General features: G+C 36.3%; 2 protein-coding genes across 2 annotated transcripts in view; one reads left to right on the top strand and one right to left on the bottom strand.

Moving 5' to 3' along the window:
• LOC125803953 (tripartite motif-containing protein 16-like) overlaps positions 1–20,643 on the top strand; it is a 97,123-nt gene that overhangs the window by 7,866 nt on the left and 68,614 nt on the right. The window lies entirely within an intron of this gene.
• LOC125803817 (tripartite motif-containing protein 16-like) lies at positions 2,887–8,319 on the bottom strand. Its single transcript, XM_049482112.1, has 7 exons — positions 7,694–8,319; positions 7,224–7,579; positions 6,907–7,002; positions 6,199–6,432; positions 5,313–5,472; positions 4,868–4,927; positions 2,887–3,792 (listed from the first exon to the last, which is right to left on the bottom strand). Exons 2-7 carry the CDS (start codon positions 7,545–7,547, stop codon positions 3,260–3,262), a joined length of 1,407 nt encoding a protein of 468 aa, XP_049338069.1. The 5' UTR covers positions 7,548–7,579; positions 7,694–8,319; the 3' UTR covers positions 2,887–3,259.

Genomic DNA, 20,643 nt, shown 5'->3' on the forward strand with positions numbered 1-20,643 from the left:
TCTATTTGCGTTTCCTCCTACTGCTTTCATGTTACACTGAATTACGTTGCTTGTGCTTTTGGAACAATACTTCGTACTGTTTTCTTACAGCGGGCATTTTTCAGCTAAAACTTTTCCCATAGGAATACATTTAAAAGTTTTGGACAAAAAATTTAAAAGGCTCTGCAGGTCACAGTTTTTTAGCTAGAACCATGAAAATCAGTAGACTCTAAGAACTTATGACATTTCAAAAGAAATGCTGTGAAACAATCTGATTTACGCTTTTCTTTAAAATTCCCAACATCTCATCACACACCCCCAGCACAGCCACTCACGGCACGGCTCTCTCTGAACCACTCCTTAGTACTGTATGTATATAGAGGAACGTATAGACTAGTGATCGACCTTTATTGTTTTGTTTTTTTTATGGCCGATGATGATGCTGATATTTAAAGATCACAAGTGGCAGATGACCGATATTTAAAGCCAATATTTTGTCACAACTGATTTTTAGCTTGTACTCTCCCCATGTATTCACAAAGTAATGATACACAGTTAAGCTATCTGGAATTACACTATTTAAAAAGTTTAGTACTCTAAACTCAGAGATAAGAGATTGAAGAGTAACTGTTTATTTTACCTTGGGTGTATCGACAAATATCTTTCAATTATGATTACTTATCTTAGTATCTATAATTACATAATCATTGTGTGAAACCTTGTATTTTATATGCATTAACCAATACTCACATTGTATTTGATCATTTTTATTACTCACAGTGTATTTTATACACATTTATATAGAAGATTAACCAATACTCACAATACATATTATTTACACATATAGATAAACATTGTTTGATCAGGCATGTGGGCATGTGACTAACACATCTATTGTATGACAAATTAACCCACATGATACATAAGGCGTTTACTAACACATAGGATCTATTATATGGCGGACTAACCACGCGCTACCAACACATTAACATATAACATATGGAATCCATTGTGTGACTTGTGTAGCTCATGCTTGAAGCATTTCGTTCACTGCATGTCTCTGACTAACGGCCATCAATCATCAGCTAGTGCACTCTGTACGAACTGAATTGATACAAAGGAGACTTCGGGACGAACAGTGCGGCCTTTCTCTCTCTGTGCGTGCAAAGTTCTTCACCTACCAAAGCGGGAGGAGGACGCGCGCACATAGGGAGGACGGCGCTGTCCAATTCCTGAAACAATACCACACTGTCTGGCTGGATACAGTCAAGGCCAAACACTGTTGGTCCGGTCAGACACGTGAAATGGATTACTAACACGTGAAATTATGCATACTAACATGAGATGATTTTAGCAACGCCTCATTAGCAGGTTTCACGTCATTTGGGGTATAAACATGGAGTCAGATCAGAGGGGGGTCAGAACTTATACTGGGACGGCTGTTAGACGGTCTTTCATGTGTGGGTTTTCCTGAATATTCAGTACTTTGTAATAAATACTTGGTTTGCTTTCAACTTCACTCCACCTGTCTGCGAGTAGCCCACCTTTCATTTTCTTTTCTACAACAAGATAAAACACTGAGATAATGAGGAGCTGTAAATATTTATTAATAATCTAAGTAGATAATTTACCAGCTCCTCTTCTGTTTAAGGTGGAGGATATAAGTTAAATGGAGCTCCTCAAGACCCCCATATTTCTGTGTTGTGTCTGTTTAAAACTCTGTTGTTGAAGCTAAATTCTCCTCTTCTTCTAATTACTGTGACCCTCTAATTACCTAAGTTTATTATATTACTTATTCTGTACGTTTATTATCACTGTGGGTGTAAATCTATATCAGTGCAGCACAGGATCGAACACATCCAGTACGTTTATACTTTTACTTAAAGAGTAAAAAGCTTGAGTTGATGCTTCAACTTCTACTGAAGTATTTTAAACTCTAGTATCTATACTTCTACCTACAGAGTAATGAATGGAGATACTTTTCTCACCTTTGACAGGGATTAGTTTAGTGATGTTGATTAATCAAAAATCTATATACGCCGATACTGGTCAGTACATTTTAAAACAGTGTAATTATGTTGTAGAGTGAAGAGTTAAAGTTAATGTATTTATAATATTTTTATTTTTATTTCTATATATTCTGTTTCCATTGTTGTGATAATAACCCTGATTGGATCAGTTCTAGTTCTAGCGTAGTCTAAGAATGCTAGGCTCAATGCTGCAAAAGAAACCAATGAGAAAACAGCTTCATCTTCAGCCATTTATCCCAGACATCTGCTCCTAGTGCTCTGAAAACCAGAACTAATAGTAATAATTAGACAAATTAGATCCTCTGTTCTGAGCTTTCAGATTCCACTTTATTATTTATAAGATATATCCCACAACATTACAAGATTACAGGAATACAATCTGAGTACATTACAAATAAAATCAAGTTAATACAGAGAACTGTGTAGAGTTAAATGATAAAATGCTCAAATAAATCAACTCAACATAGAAGCACATATATTAGATTAATTAGTTTAAAACTGCTGTAACACAAACACCTTATGTTTACTGTATCTTATGTTTATACTTTATCTTCATACTGTGTCAATATTTCCTGATTAAAGGGCAAATAGAAATGTAAAGTTGCTACTTTAGAGATATAATGTTTTTATGTGACAGCGATGATAAATATAGTAAATTTAAGCTACAATCAACAGTGCAATATTGTAAAACTGTGTGTTCAATTTTTAAGTTAATGTGTGTAGTGTACAGTAAGTTAAATGTATATTTTATATTATATTTGACTATATGTTGTATATATTCTGTTCTTTCCTTTTGATATTACATTAATTGTAAAATTAAAGTTAAAGCATTAACACACAGATTCCTCTCTCTTTGTTTAAATACAAAAATGTTGAGGATAAAACAACAGTACAATAATTTAAACATTTTATTGTGATCTTTCATTCAGTTTATAATAAATGATAATGTGTTAAAAATTAATAAAATTCTGTAATATGAAGTTTAAAATATGAACTCTGTTACTGTGAGCTCTGTTAATGATATAAACGGTTTAAACTATTTAACGCTAAATCTGAATAAATCTTTCCATACAGGAAATGTACCTGCAGTTCTAATCTGGGACAGACGTAATTACCGTTCAGAATTATGATTATTTATATTAACAATATCTCCCAGCACTATTATAACTTTATTTGATCAGTTCTACAGTCTAGATTCTGCAGTTCTTATCTGATCTCATCCAGCTCTTCTCTTTGTTCTGCATGTTCATCTATTTTGCTGAAAGTAAAAGATTTACTGATGAGTTGGAGCTCAACCCAAACCCAGCGTAGAGCGGCTGAGTGAAGGTGGTCTGGACTCTGTGGATGAGGGTCATGGTATCAGAGATGCTGTAGAAGGACAGAGTTCCTGCCCTGTGATCCACATACACTCCTATTCTAGAGGAGACGGGCACTCCGGAGATTACAGTTTCTCTGTTATTGTAACTGAATGTGTATCTGGAGGAATTAGAGAACAATTTCCAAGACTGATCATTACATCCAAACCCACACTCCCTGCCTCCCTTCCTGGAGATGCTTTTATAAGACACTGCTATATCAACCCCTCCATCTCCTCTCCACTCAACCTCCCAGTAGCAGCGTCCACTCACACTCTCTCTACACAGAACCTGAGCCCATCCATCAAATCTGTCTGGATGGTCAGGATATGGCTGGACTGTGTTGCTGCAGGTCACCACTGTGTTCCTCTCAGACAGGAGGAGGTATTTAAAAGCTGTGTTTGGATCCAGTGTGAGCTGACAGGAATCTGAAAGAGAGAGAAAACCCATCAGCTTTTAGAAAATTATCTAAAAACAGCCCCTAAAACTGAAATAACCAGAGAACATACTGGAAGCATCTATGAAAAATGATTATGTTAAAAAAAAGATTTATTTTCATTATTATTCAATTACACAACATAACAATTTTATGTATATTTTTAATCTCTGGTGTTAAGTGTGTTTTCCTAATTCTTAAAAAAAAATAAAAAGGTTTTTATTCCCCAGACATTTTCAAGGATTCAAGGAGATTTTAAAAAATATAAAGTGCTGAGTATACTAAAGACTTCCAGAAGCTTCTGGAACTGTGAGAACTATCAAGAAGTTTTCAGAACTGTCCAGAATTGTATAGAACTTTACAGTATAAATAAAGGATTTTATCAGTATAAATAAAGAAGTTTATCAGTATGAATAAAGAAGATGATCAGAGACTATATTTGGGGAAAGATTGGTGAAAGTTTGCAGTTTAGTCACAAATCTCAGAGAAACAATACATTTCTGAATGTTTTTTTGGTTATGCTTGTAGATGCACTTTAAAATTACTGTTCTTTGTTGTTTGGTGTTTGATTGGGGCATTTTAAAATTTTCCATGTTCACTTTGCCTCTGAAACAGCCTGGATACAAGTGCTCACTATTGCACAGAGATTCAGTACAGTCACTAATTCAGAAAATATACTAATTTTTTAATCCATTATACAGAAAATCGATTGAGTTATATAATAAGTGCAGATTTGTAGTAAAATGTTCATTGATTTTATCATAAAAAAATAGTTTTGTGTTTCATCTAAATAAATACAAAACTATGATAGGCCATTATCACAAAATCAAAGTTCATGAGGAATGTTGGTGTTTTTTTATCAAGTTTATACGTAAGCAGTTGAAATATAACAGTTTATTATTTAATATAGTCGTATAAATGTCAGATTAAACTTTGTGTATTTGGACATTGTGGTGTTATTTCTGAGAGTGTGTGAGAATGAAAGAGTTAACGAGAGAGAGAGAGAGAGAGAGAGAGAGAGAGAGAGAGAGAGAGAGAGAGAGAGAGAGAGAGAAAGAGAGACTTACACTCCAGGAAGTCTTCTCTGCTTTTGGGTTCAGGAGGAAGAATGATCTGCACTTTCTTCACTACAGGAAAATGTACACAGTTACTACACAGCATCACTGAGCTTCTGTTCCCTCTGTACATTTACTACAACATTAAAATAATCTAATACTGGATTTTCTCTCCATGTAGATGTAGAGTCTTAATCTACCCTACCTGGACTTTCAATCACAATAAAGTCACACCTTATATACAGTCTCAACCACTTCAGTCCAGAAACTACTGACCACTTCATCAGGATTTAGAGAAGAACCTACAGTGCATTCTGAAACTCTTCACACTCTTTTACTTTTAAAAAAATCCTAAATTGTTTTTACTTTGTCATTATGAGGTACTGAGTGCAGAATGACTATTTATGGACTTATCATTTCATATATTTACATAGAAAATGTGATTTATTTAATATACCTGCAGCTGATGTCTTCTCAAATTCCTCTTTCCAGAATTCGTCTAGTTTTCCTCTCAGCTGAGAAACAGACTTCAGAACAACTTCAAAAGTGTTGAGAGGACTGAGAGTAAAAGCAGGTGATGCTGAAGATCCAGGAGGAGCTGAGAGAGTCTGAAAACTCTACATGTAGACAAAAAAAACATAATTCCTTCAACAATTTTTTTATCATATTTATATTGAATTAAATCAGGTAAAATCTTGCCTAAATCTGATCTTATTAGTCATTCATGATTCAGATTAATTATGTATGAGACAGTGTGAAAGGAAAAAAAAAGTCTGTGTTATTGAAATCTGATACATATCCAATATCCAAGACCGATCAGAATTCATGCAACATTTACGTCAAAACTTACATTGAGCATAAGGGAAAATGGCGACAGCAGTTAATGAAAGATTAATTGGTGTGATAGAGAGATAACAGACCTCATAAACATTTGGACTGATGTCTCTGTTCATACTGAATTAAATAGTACACATCACAACCGCTCTGTCTTTAAAGATATATCCAATCAAATTTCTGAACACAGCCAATAGATGGTGCTGCTGCAGCACTAAGTAAAAAAAAACTTAAAATTGTTTAAACAAAAAAGATAAAGGACAGACATTAAAGAGGAGGGCGTGGCCAAATTACTTGCCCTTCTTTAAAGTGAGCTGGAACTCATTCTCTGTTAAGATCAGCTTTCAGTCACTGGTGAAACTGAAACTTCATGTGAAGCTCTGCTCTTTAGTGCATGAGCTTCAGTTTAAAAACTGTTCAGACTAATATCAGATATAGATCATATTAAAAAGATGGTGTAACCAGTCTTAAAATAAACTTTGTATTTGGGGAGAAAAACTGTCTGTTACCTGGAGGAAATGGATGTGATCCTCTGTGAATGAAAGCTTCTCCAGATCAGCATCTCTCCTCTTCAGCTCTGTGATCTCCTGCTCCAGTCTCTTCAGACGTTCTTCAGCTCGACTCACTGCAGCTTTCTCCTGATCTCTGATCATCTGCCTCACCTCAGAGCGTCTTCTCTCAATGGAGAGGATCATCTCAGTGAAGATCTTCTCACTGTCCTCCACTGCTGTCTGAGCAGAGCGCTGGTAGTGGAATCACAGAGAGAGGAGAATGTTAGGAGCAGTTCATTCACATCAATAAGTGGATTTACATGCACTTCATAATCTGATTACTGAGGAACATCAGAGTTTATCAGTAATCCATTTAACAATATAATCAGACTTTTTATTTGCAACCAACCAATAATCTCACAGTATAAGATGTGACGTAAATATCGCATAAACCCAAACTTCATGCTGCAGCTTTTCTAATCTCATGAACCTGTAAATATTGTTTAATTTTGATAACTGATGACTAAAACTAAAAATATAATATAATAAAAATAATTGTATGAACTAATACTAACGAAAAGTACTAAATATTGCTAACCTTTTTTTAAATCAAATTTGACTTTAAATAGCATTTAAAAAATGAGGACACCTTTAGTTAAATAATTAAATAATTACCCTGAATGGGAGAAATCAGATCTTTATTCTTCTACTTATTTTAAAAATCACCTTGTGAGTCTCCACAGCCTCTATTAACTCCTGAAGCTCCTTCTCTCTCTCCTGGATTCTCTTCTTGTATTTCCTCTGTGTTTCCACCACCTGCTTCTGCAAATAAACCAGCCAACAAAACACAATAATTAAAAATTAAAATGCCACATGTCATGGGACAGGTGCTGGTTTTGGGTCCCATAATTTTGGTGTCTCCCATGTAAGCCACGTAATATATTTTAACTACAGAATGTAAGGAAAAAATATGATTTGCATGAGATAAGGAATATCAGTGTAAATGACTAAGATGGGAGTAGCTACTCAATTTACACACTTACCTGTTTCTCAGATCTTTCTGCTGCAAGTGACACTGTATCATGTCCTTTATGGTCATCCATGGTACACAGCATGCAGATACACTGCTGGTCGGTGCGACAGTAAACCTCCAGCAGTTTATCGTGCTGAGAGCAGATCTGCTCCTGGAGTCGTCTGGAGGCTTTGACCAGCTTGTGCTTCTTAAAGGCTGGAGATTGGTAGTGAGGCTGGAGGTGAGCTTCACAGAAAGAGGCCAGACACACCAGGCAGGACTGGACGGCTTTGTGTTTTCTCCCAGTACAGAAATCACACTCCAAATCTTCAGGATCAGCATTGGCTTCTGCCATTTTACAGTGTGAAGATTTTGTTTCCTGGTTCTCTGTTGGAGAGAAATGAACAGAACTATCCTGTAATTCTACTTTATAGCCAAGATAACAATACTCACACTGTCTGACTCAAACAGGAATTATTGTAGAGACTCAGGATAACTTACATTAATGACAAAACTGTAGATCCAGACACAACACACACCGATTCACACACTCACACACCCTGCAAAAAATCCAGGAAATTATCAAATTTTACTTTCACTATCACATAAAAAGACAGCGTGCAATTTTCTGAGATTTGGGGATTTGGAGACCTTTCTGGTGAGAATGTGTAATTGCACCATCTCAGCTGACGAGACGCGAGGACGCTGAGAGACCAGTTAAATATAACTTATAATAAATCAATGAGATTAACATTAATGTACCTTAACATAACGACTGCCCTGTGGAGTACTGATTACTAGGAAAACTGTCTAATGTGTGGGTAATAATTATTAGAACCGAGACAAGTTCTGAACTTAATATAGGCTTTATGTAAACAGTAAACACAGCGCTGAGGAGTTCAGAATATAAACATGTTAAATACATGTTAAAGTTAGCTGTTAACAATATGCTTGATTTCTTGGTTGATATAGGTCAGTGTTTGTCTCTTATTTATTGAATGAAATATTATTGGATAAAATATTAATTACCACTAGTGCCTAATGTGCCCCAATGCACAAACCAAAATGTAAATAAACTAAAAAGCAACATTTTTAATACTTCTGTTGTCACAATTATTCCACAGGTCCTGGTATATTTTGGAGAACCGGCTTGGTGGTAAAAGAATGCAGCGAGCTTATCCTACACTGGCAGACCTGGCAACGTCTCTGCTGTTCAGAAGCTAAGATGCAAAACACAAAGACAATGTTTCCGCCTTTTTTATTGATTAATACCCTATATTTGATACTTACAAGGAATCCTAATTTAAAAGTAATGTAAGTAACTTGTATTTTTACTTGTGGTATTTATTTCTTTATTGTGTTTTATTTATTTGTATTTGCAATTTGGAAATGTATGTTGTGAATTTAAATATATAACTTTTCTAAACAAGGAAACCGAATTGGTCATTCATTAATAAGTGAAATGACTTGTTTTCTCTTGTGTCTTTTTAATTGCTCTTTAAGCAAGCAAAAATGTTTTATCCGATTACTCGATTAATCAAATCGATTTTTCAGTAGAGTACTCGATTACAAAATTAATCGATAGCTGGAATTTGAACTCCACAAGAAACCAACATTGGCAGCTTGAACCTCTCAATCCTGGTCCTGCCGCCCCCTGCACTGCACATTTAGTCCTTTCCCTGCTTCCAACTAACTGAAATCAAATAATCAGCTTATTAACCAGCCCTTTCAGAGCTGCTGGTGTGTTTAAAAACTCCAGCAGCACTGCTGTGTCTAATCCACTCGTACCAGCACCCACTAACACCTCATTTACCACCACTATGCTAATCAGTGCTACTTCTTCTTATTATTATTCTGTTTGCGTTTTTCTATATGCTGCTCCTCCTACAGCTTTCACATTACAACCACATAACTGAATTACGTTGCTTGTGCTTTTTGGAACAATACTTCATACCGTTTTCATACAGCGGGCATTTTTTGGCTCAAAATTTTCCCATAGGAGGAAAGTCAGTGACATTACAGAGTAATAAGAGAATCTGGTCTGTAGGAAAGTAGCTCTTTTCTAGTGTAAATTGTCCAGGTTGTTCCTTGAGCAGGCTGCCAGAGCATCCTCTGGAAAGTACATTTTAAAGATATCCAGGGGAGTGTGGCTGTCATCTGTGAGAATAAATAATACAAGTTAGATACAATGTAAGTAAAGTTCCTAACTACAGAATTTGCCATTTAATCATTACAGCAGCCGCACATGACACCTGCATTACAATAGCCCACACCAACCTAATCACTTCATATTTACTCACTACACACAAGTTTTAATAATCTCTATCATTTACACCTGATTCAGTACGACACCCACACTTACAATGGGCCCGGTAAAATGCTGAATCCGGTAACAACAGTGGGTAAATTAACCAATTAACTGATATTTAGAGCTTCTTATTACCACAGTATTTACTAAATCAGTGAAATCAATGAAGGAGTTAGAAAGGTTAGCTAGCTACTTTGTGTGAATAACTATTAAGGTTGGTATATTCTTGCATTTTTTCGAGTCCCAATTAATAATGCCTTTAAAACATGCACTATATTATATTTACGAGATGAACACATAATGTAATATAAATGCGAAGACTATATTTACTAGTTAGGGAGCTGGATTTCCCCACTGTTTAACTGTTTGGCTGTATTGAGTGTTTTGTTTGAGTGATTTGGCTTCAGCACACACTGTTCCAGAGTTTAAATCATAAACAGGATTTTCTCTCCTGTAGGTTAGCTGAGTTAGCTGAGCTGAGCAAAAGAAAGCTGTTAGGGTTAGCTAGCCGGTTAGCGTTAGCTTGTCGGTTAGCGTTAGCTTGCAGGTTAGCAGTATCTACGTACTTGAGACTGTTAGCGTTAGCTCGCCGATTAGCGTTAGCTAGTCTGTTAGCGTTAGCTTGTCAGTTAGCAGTATCTACGTACTTGAGGCTGTTAGCGTTACCTAGCCTGTTAGTGTTAGCTAGCCTGTTAGCGTTAGCTAGCACAGAGGCTACTAGACAGTAAAACTCCGTCTAACACAGAAGCTCCACTACTCTTTACTAAAGCCAGTCAGATAGATTCACTTATCTGTCCAGTTTGGATCCAGTTGAAGCTGAAGTGAAGCCGTTCTCTGCAGCTGTGTCTGAAGCTCTGCAGGTTCTGGGGAACTGAGCTCCTCAGCTCCTCTGCTGTGTGTCAGTTTATAACCAGCTTATGTTCTGCTATTTAGCCTCATTTCTCTCTCACCTTTTTCTCTCTACCAGAGAGTAGTAAACAAACATGCTCCCTCCTTCATCATTATTAGCATTAGTCTCAACTCCTTTAAAAACTCCAAGTTAAAATTGAGCCGAACTACTTGTTCAGGATATTCTTCTCATTTTAGAAAGCAGAATGATATTTTACTAAAACAGCAAAGAAAATGTACCTTTAAATTTACGTTTTTCTACATCAAACAGGTTTTAGAGAAGAGAGGAGCTAGTTTGCATTGATGCTAATGTATGTTAAATGCAGAGGCGGTCTTTGCATAGAGGCATTGCTAGGCAACTGCCTTGGGCCCCTCCCACTGCAGCCCACTGTTGGGGCCCCCTGACTAGCTGCAAACTTCTCATAGGCCTACAGCTGGTAATTGGGACCCTTTGGACAGAAATTCACAAATTCACAGTGCGTTCAGAAATGGTGATTCTTGTATGTTTAAAATGGAAACAAAGACAACACAATAAATTACAAAGAAATACAGTTCCGTCCACACCCCCTCTCTTTCCCGTTAAAATGGAATATTCCAGTCATGCCATGTGGCCATGCCCTGAACGAGTGGAATTAAGGTGAAATTAAGTGTACAAGTGGGTTGTGAGCGAAGCCATGAAAAGAAAAAAGAAGGAAGAGGCTAAATTAAAAAGAGATGCTCTTCCAAAACTGAAAAGCTTTTTTTATGAATTAAATACTAAAAATATTTAAAATGAATAAAAAGTAATTAATATAAAATAAAAACTCATTTAAAACACAATCAAAAGCTATCTAATAGTGCACAGAATAATATCAGTTTCAGTTAGTTTCAGTTTCAAATAATTGAAACAGCTCACCAAAACCTCTACATATCCTTTATATTTGACAATATTTTATTACTTTACAGGTCCTCACTCATCTTAATTTTAGTTGTTATATTATTTTTAGCCTCACGCTGAATTTAGCTCCGTGCTGTGGGAGGGAGGGAGGGGGAGAGAGAGAGCGCGGCGCAGCGCGGCGCATTTTGCCTGATTTCTCTTGATTAAATATCAATAAACATGTGAATTTAATACCTTTTAATACCATATATTTTAATTCACTTGATAGGACCTTATTAATTAAAAGGTTTTTTTTAAATCGCAATGCCGCGCGTCACAATTCCTTGTGACTGACGCTAAACTGTTTGATCCAGTTTTTATATTATATTATATTAATACCATTTTAACGTTTTTCGTTTCTATGTTTTGAAATTCATTAGATTATATTTTTGTCAACATTTTGGGTTTATTTTCGTTTGTTATTTTTCTAATAATAATAGAATTTACATAATTTATTTTCAAAGTACCGTGCCCAACACTGGCTGACAATGAGCAAGTTTCCTGGCACAACCAGCACGAATGACATGAAATGTTTAAAATGAATACAGACATGTAGAAAAACGAAGACGAAGACAAGCTGTAACCTAGATATAAATAATAATAGGATAATAATAATAATAGAATAATAATAGAATAATAATAAATAATAATAAATAATAGAATAATATGCCAATTAGGCATATTTGTAGCAGTAGGGTATTTTAATTTTCATCCCTGACTCTAATTCATATCAGTTAAATACCTGATTTGATATTTTTCTGTACAATCCCTGCTAAAGTTTTAGGTGAAGGAGACCTAAAGAAAGTCAGTGCATGTTTCTGGAAAAAACAAAACAGTGGGTGTGGCATCGCGGTGGTTACCATCCATGGCGATGTTGGGTCATAAATGAGGATGGACGATGATATCGTCCATCGGCACAACCCTATTTCTCGCATATTAATGTTGATGGGCCCCCTAGCTAAATTCGCCTTGAGCCCCCAAATTGCTAAGTCTGCCACTGGTTAAATGGTTAGAGAGCTGACTGGAGTTTATAATAGTTTGTAAAATGTTTATATCTGAGTTTAAAGCTTTAGAAAAAATAATCTACGTTGCTCAATCGTGTGATATTGTTCTGTTTTTTATTTGTATTATTCTAAAACATTTATAAACTCAAATTTGGCTCAAATTCCCAATGAAAAACCATTCATTTAAGACTCACTTAAATGTCTGACAAAAATGGAAGACTAAGAGCTAATTATCCTATCTTACTTTTACCTTTTTGTAATTGTTAACATTTTTATACACACATACCAGGTATATACACAACATTTCATGTAACATAACATATTATTTAAGGGTTTTAAAGAGAAAAAAAAATTCTTTTAGTCTTTTGGTAGGTTGAGTAAAGGAGCACAGTTTTCATAGGATTTTATGATACAGAAAAATACTCTTTTGGAATCGCAAAATGTCTTATATGCAAATTGTCTTACAGTTCTAAACCTGGACTACATAACTTTTTAGCTGTATGAATATATATAAATGCAGCTTCATTATTTTAAATGCAGTGAATGGATAGCACCGTCCTGTAATGAACATCGGTCAGTAACACATGCTGTGTGTATCTCTAACAACTCTTAACAACAATTTTTGTATTTTATTCAACCTTTATTCACATACAATTGATAAAGAACAAATAACAATTTTCACATTCCAATCTTCAGTCCTCTGTAGAGTGCTGTCAGCTCTCATTTTTATTTTTTATTAGTTTTTAATCACAACAATTAATGGTTTACATGATATACTCCACAACACAATAAGATGACAGGAAAGCTAAAATAGGGCCCTAAGGTTGTGCCCTGCCCCACTGGCACTGTTGATGCATACTCAGTGCTTCCAGTTCTGTGTACATTTTACACACTACATCAACAACACCATATACATATCTACAAACAAAATTCTATATCAGCCACCACTCTACATCTGAAGATATGGAACCTCTAGTTTGTACAAAAATCATCTACTCCAGCTCCATCCTCCAACAACTTAAAACTCTCTGATTATTTATTTATTATTATATTAAGAAGAAGCTTTACATTACATAACTTTATTTGTCTTCTTCTATTTGACTGTACTTCTACAGTCTAGATTCTGCAGTTCTTATCTGATCTCATCCAGCTCTTCCCTTTGTTCTGCATGTTCATCTATTTTGCTGAAAGTAAAAGATTTACTGATGAGTCGGGGCTCATCCCAAACCCAGCGTAGAGCGGCTGAGTGAAGGTGGTCTGGACTCTGTGGATGAGGGTCATGGTTTTAGAGATGCTGTAGAAGGACAGAGTTCCTGCCCTGTGATCCACATACACTCCTACTCTAGAGGAGACGGGGGCCCCGGAGATTTCAGTATCTCTGTTATTGTAACTGAACATGTAACAGGTGGAAGTACAGAACAATCTCCACGACTGATTATCACCCCCAAACATACACTCTATACCTCTTCCCTTCCTGGAGATGCTTTTATAAGACACTGCTATATAAACCCCTCTATCTCCTCTCCACCCAACCTCCCAGTAGCAGCGTCCACTCACACTCTCTCTACACAGAACCTGAGCCCATATATCAAATCTGTCTGGATGGTCAGGATATGGCTGATCTGTGTTAGTGTCAGTCACCACTGTGTTCCTCTCAGACAGGAGAAGGACTTTACAGGCTGTGTTTGGATCCAGTGTGAGCTGACAGGAATCTGAAAGAAAAAGTTTTTAGAAAACGATCTAAAACAGCGCCTAAAAAACTGGATTAATGAAAGTGTTTTGTGTTTTATCCCAAGAAATACAAAACTACGATTATCAAAACATTTATGAGGTTCATGAGGAATGTTGGTGTTTTTATCAAGTTTATTTGTGCAGTTAAAACAGTTAATTATTTGATTCTGAAGTATAGATGTCAGTTCATACTTTGTGTATTTGGACATTGTGGTGTTATTTCTGAGAGTGTGTGAGAATGAAAGGGTTAAAGAGAGAGAGAGAAAGAAAGAAAGAAAGAAAGAAAGAAAGAAAGAAAGAAAGAAAGAAAGAAAGGGCTGGACTTACACTGCAGGAACTCTTCTCTGCTTTTTGTTCAAAAGGAAGAATGATCTGCACTTCCTTCACTACAGGAAAATGTAAACCATGTTTCAAATTAATCTGAGTCATAATCTACCCTGCTTTGTTCATTTGGACTTTTGGACTTTCAATCACAATAAAAATAACGCTTTATATACAGCCTGTCTCAATCATTCCAGTCCAGAAACTACTGACCACTTCATTAGGATTTATTATTATACCTGCAGCTGATGTCTTCTCAAATTCCTCTTTGCAGAATTCGTCTAGTTTTCCTCTCAGCTTAGAAACAGATTTTATGACAAATTCAAAAATGTTGGGAGGACTGAGAGTAAAATCAGGTGATGCTGAAGATCCAGGAGGAGCTGAGAGAGACTTAAAACTCTATTTAAATACACAAACAACACAAACAAAGACAAACAAAATTTAGAGCAGTTTTATCTTCAACAATTCCTAAATCATATTTCTATTATATTGATCTAGTTTGTCATTTGCGATACATATTTGTTGTGTGTGTGTGTAAATAAGGACAATTCAGATTTGGGTCATTTAATATGAACAGCCAGATAAGAATTCATGTAGCATTTACGTTAAAACATTATCAGAGCACAAGGAAAAATGGACGATAGCAGTGAAGGAAGGTTTTAGTGGTGAGGTTAGAGACCTATAGAAATTTCTTTATGCACTACACTGCACTGCACTGCTGCAGCATCAAGGGAAAAAACTTTGTAAAATATTTTAACTAAAGTAAAGAAACAATGGATACAATCTAAAAAAAGTGGACGTGACTGAATACATTTTTTACAGGAAGCCAAAATGCATTCTTGATTATAAGTCCAGTTTTCAGTCACTGGAACTCCAGAAGTGCTGAAGATGATGAAACCAAAACTTCATGTGAAGCGTTGCTCTTTAGCAAATGAACGTCAGTCAAGGAGCAAGAAATATTAAAATAAATGTCAAACACATATCAAGTTAAAATGATAAATAAAGTGAATTTTGTGAGAAAACGGTTTGTCACTTTATCTGTTGTGGGAATATAGCCTGTGTTACCTGGAGGAAATGGATGTGATCCTCTGTGAATGAAAGCTTCTCCAGATCAGCATCTCTCCTCTTCAGCTCTGTGATCTCCTGCTCCAGTCTCTTCAGACGTTCTTCAGCTTCACTCACTGCAGCTTTCTCCTGATCTCTGATCATCTGCCTCACCTCAGAGCGTCTTCTCTCAATGGAGAGGATCATCTCAGTGAAGATCTTCTCACTGTCCTCCACTGCTGTCTGAGCAGAGCGCTGGTAGTGGAATCACGAGGATGTCAGGATTATACAAGAAAAAGCTAGGCATTTCACTTTTCAGTGTAAAACAGCTTAGTATGGAGCAGCAGTTCATTGCTGTGGTAATTGTAAAAGTGTTATCTGATTCTCATCAGCAGTTTAGCTCAAAGGGTACAAATTAACCAGAGTCCGTTTTAACCGGACCAAATAGTGCTGGTGTGAAAAGACTCTTAGATTTAGGTTTTTGTCAAAGTTGTCTTGTGAAAACCCATCGGTAAAGCTACTTTACAAATCATAATATTATCTTCTCCTTATTTTCAAACTCACCTTGTGATTCTCCACAGCCTCTGTTAACTCCTGAAGCTCCTTCTCTCTCTCCTGGATTCTCTTCTTGTATTTCCTCTGTTTCCACCACCTGCTTCTGTGAACAAACCAGCCAACAAAACAATAATTAAATTACATAATATAAAGTCGTCATCTGATATTTTTCTGGATTGTCTTTCATTCCTGCAAACTTGGCTTTATTTGAGGTAATGGAAAAGTTTACTCTAAAAATGATGTACTAGTTTTCCTTAAAAATATGGGGCAACATTATTAGCCACAAAATCTGAGTTTCAGTACATGACTAGTTTCTCCAGTAAATAAAATTTAAGTAGTTTTTATTGTAAGATTTTACTGCTACAACGGACCACTACTGACATAAAATTATTCTGAAAGCATGCTGTAGTTCATACATTTATAAACATTTATAAACACAAAAGCGAGCGTCAGGCTAGCAGCATTAGCGAGTGTTAGCTAGCGGCTTTAGCACCTCTGCCAATGGGGCTTGAAGCGTCTGGTTAGCAGCATTAGCAACACGCTGGCTAGTGTCAGGCTTGCGGCATTAGCACCACCACCAACAGGGCTTTTAGCGTCGAACTAGCAGCATTAGCAACATGCTAGCTAGCATTAGGCTAGCAGTAGGGTTGCCAACTTTTCGAAAATGTACATATATTAGTGTCATGTCTGGTGCTGAAAGCATGTCTGAGTCTCCCACATCCAGCTCTAACTCCTGATCACATGATGCATCACATGACACCACCAGGAAGTCCCGAGTACTGATTATCCTCAGTATATAAGGACCATGCTCACGCTCACACCTCGCCGAGTATCTGTTTGGTAATTCCTACTATACAAAGCGTTTCTCTTGCCCTTGTCTTTATCCGTGTATGATCTTGTTTTTGTTTTCTACCGACATTGATTTTTGCCTACTCCCTTGTGTTGGATTATCGTGTATGACCTGGACTGTTTCTACTACTTTGGATTTTTGCCTACCCTGTGATACTGCCTGCTTGTGTATGAACTCTTTCCGTTTATGGTATGGTTTCTCTACACTGTGTATTATTGGTACTGACCCTGTTTCCGTTGACTACCCCTGTCTGCTCTATAACTTTTAATAAAGTTATTTTATTGTATCTGCACCAGTCTCATTCCTGTCTGGCCCTGACAATTAGTCTATAAATTATATAATATAACTCCAAACCATGAAATTGTATGCTAAGTTTGTTGAAAAAAATAGGTTTTGGCAGACACTTAGATTAATTCGAAACACATGTATAATATACAGTACTGTGTTAACATTTTAGGCACCAACGTAAATTACACTAATCCATTTATCTCAGAAATATGAGTGTTTTTACCGGGAAAAAGCACCACATATGATTTGAACATATGCAAATAAACATAAATACAGTAAAACATAACAAGGAATTCTCATTTTTAACTAAGTATGTTGTATCGTGTGATCCGAGCAGAACAATAAAGTGTAGAGATTCCAGGGGGGATCGAAGGGTTCGTTCGATCCACCCCCAACCCCCCCAGCCACCCCAATCCCACTCCAGACACACACCCAACCCCCTCCAGCGCTTCCCCCACACTCTTACCTTCAAAATGCCTCCAAACTTAAATCCATCAATCCAGTCACCAGTAATTCTCACATATATCCAAACAGTGCTTGAAATAATTTGAGGCAGAAAAAAATAAAATAAACTGTAACTGCGTTATTAAAAGCGGATTATTGGTCGCTCCACGACGATCTAATGAATCAGCAGACCCTCACAGACCAGACGGTATGCAAATGAGCTCTGTCAGCCAATCAGGCGCCGAGTTCAGCGAGCTGAAGGGAGGGGGGGGGGGGGGCTGGGGGGCAACGAAGTCCCAGCACAGTTATAGGAAGATTTTGATAAGACAGAACACTTCAATTTATATTATTATTAATTCAAGTTTAAGTTTTACTGACAATACCGATAGTGTTCCTAATGAAGTAATTTTTATCTATTTATGTCAATAGTAGAGAGATAGACAATAAAGGACAGCAACATCAGAGACAGACAATGGAGGGCAGCAGCAGAGACAATGGAACAAAGCAACAGACAACTGAGGTGAGCAACAGAGACAGACAATGAAGTCACATCACAGATGTAGGAAGTTTGAGTAACAATTACATTTATATCAAATTTATGTTAACAGTGGGGAGCAACAGACGAACAAATAAGGACAGCAACAACAGATTCACAACAAACTTATAATAAATAAAATATGTCTAAATTAAAAGGTTTGAAGTGTGCTCGTGTATTTAGGGGGCATTGGAGTAGAGAGCCAAATGAAGTCCACTTTTGGGGGAAAAAGATCCCCCCCCATCACAATGCTGGCTACGGGCCTGTCTTAGCACCGCTGCCAATAGGGCTTGGAGCATTTTATCACAAACCTAACATAAATAGTCATTGTTGAATCCTTCTTTAAGACTTCTTACATGATGGGTTAAAAACACTTCATAAAACAAGAAATGGAAATTATTTTATTTAATATTGTACTATTTAAAGTTTTAAATTCTGGGATGAGAATCTTCATGTAGTCTTACCATGATAGACTACTGTATGTTTTTTTTAAATGGGTTAATTAGTTACTTCCAGTAGTTTATGTCTGCTTCGACGACCTTTTATCAGTTTGCCTTTACCATAGTTTATTACAGTACAATTACCATGTTCAAAGTACATGAAACTCAGACTACACAAATCCCATCTGTGTTTGATATAAACCACACCTTACATTCCAACCAGTAGATTAGAGAAGAGTACTGTAGTTTTGTGTTCATGATCATTTTAATAGAAATCAGTGTCCAAATAATAAATGACTGGTGGACCAAGAGTGACACTGAAGTATTTAATCCAAAAATAAATAATAAGAGATAATATGAAATTAGAGCTATAAAAAATCATGATACTTTACTTTTTGAAAGAAAATACCTTTCTACTTCTACTTTGCAGTAATATTCTACCTTTACTATGTCTACTTTAACTCAGTGACATGCTTTGTGTACTTTGTTCACTGCTGATAAAGAACATTATTTGATATCTCTCAAAGGATCATCTAATGTACATTTATTTAATATAATTTTCCTGTTTCTCAGATCTTTCTTCAGGAGATCCAGGCAGACTGAACAGCTGAACTCATCCTGAGCCAGCAAAACATTGGATTCTGCCATTTTTTTTAACTCGCAGCACAGAAAACACAACTGTGTCTCAGAGCCGCTCGAACAGATCATGTTCAGATCATGTTTCCTGGTTGTTGTACCTATCTTGCCTTTTACAGCCCAATAAAACAATACTGATGCTGACTCATGATGTATTCGCTCCCCTGCATTGCTGCGTTTGATGTAGGGGTGGGCAATATTATATCGTATACAATATATCGTGACACAGAAATATCATGATATTAAAAATCCATATCGTGATAATAGGCATACCTGTCAAGTTTTGGATTTAAAAATAAGGGAAATATATATATATTAATTTATATGTTTCTTTGTGTCTTACGGTGTTGACAAAATCCCAGGCTTGTCCACCAGATATGATTTTTTTTTTAATTGTTAAACCTTGGAGATTGTATTTTCAAAGCATCAAAAGGCCAACACCTGAGACAACTATAATATATAAATATATTTTGAAAAAATATATATTTTGAAATTAAAAACCCAGTGTGTCCCTTGTCTAGAGAATCCCTGATATATACATTTTTAATGGATTTAAAATTGAACAAATGGGTTCACAAATCCTGCAAAATGACCGTTGGTGACCTAAAAATAGTATCATGAGCTTTAACAAAAAGGACATGGAACAGATACATTCCATAAATAAATATTAGTCCTAAAGGGCCTACACAAATAATAGTATTTTATTAATACTTCAGTCCAGTCCTGATCAGTTCAGTTAATTTCAGTCCTCTCCACATTTTTTCTCTCTCCAGCTCAACCATCTCTTCTACCCCTTCTAAATAATAAATTACACCAAATTACACTAACAATCCCTAAAACTAGCCCTAAACTAGTAAAAAAATAATTTCACAACATTCACAACACATATATACATATAAATTAACTAGCATTTCTTTTGCAACATTCTTTCTCTTTATACTTTTCTCAAACTTGCTTAAACATTGGCACATTATTGACTAAGTTGCTGTATAGCTGCTCAAAACATATAATTACAGTAAAGAAATTGCAAAAAAAAAATGGGGATTTGCCTGGAACCCCCCTATTTACTCAGGATATGAGGTCTTACTGCGGTCTTACTGTGAACTACAAATGAACAGAAGTCACGTTAAATCAGTGTTTCTACACCCTGTTCCTGCATATTCTCATCTACGGTTATTTCAGTTTTAGGGGCTGTTTTTAGATCATTTTCTAAAAGCTGATGGGTTTTCTCTCTCTTTCAGATTCCTGTCAGCTCACACTGGATCCAAACACAGCTTATAAATACCTCCTCCTGTCTGAGAGGAACACAGTGGTGACCTGCAGCAACACTGTCCAGCCATATCCTGACCATCCAGACAGATTTCATAGATGGATTCAGGTTCTGTGTAGAGAGAGTGTGAGTGGACGCTGCTACTGGGAGGTTGAGTGGAGAGGAGATGGAGGGGTTGGTATAGCAGTGTCTTATAAAAGCATCTCCAGGAAGGGAGGAGG

The sequence above is a fragment of the Astyanax mexicanus genome, chromosome 8 (assembly GCF_023375975.1).
Source record: "Astyanax mexicanus isolate ESR-SI-001 chromosome 8, AstMex3_surface, whole genome shotgun sequence".
In the NCBI taxonomy this organism is placed as follows: Eukaryota; Metazoa; Chordata; class Actinopteri; order Characiformes; family Acestrorhamphidae; genus Astyanax; species Astyanax mexicanus.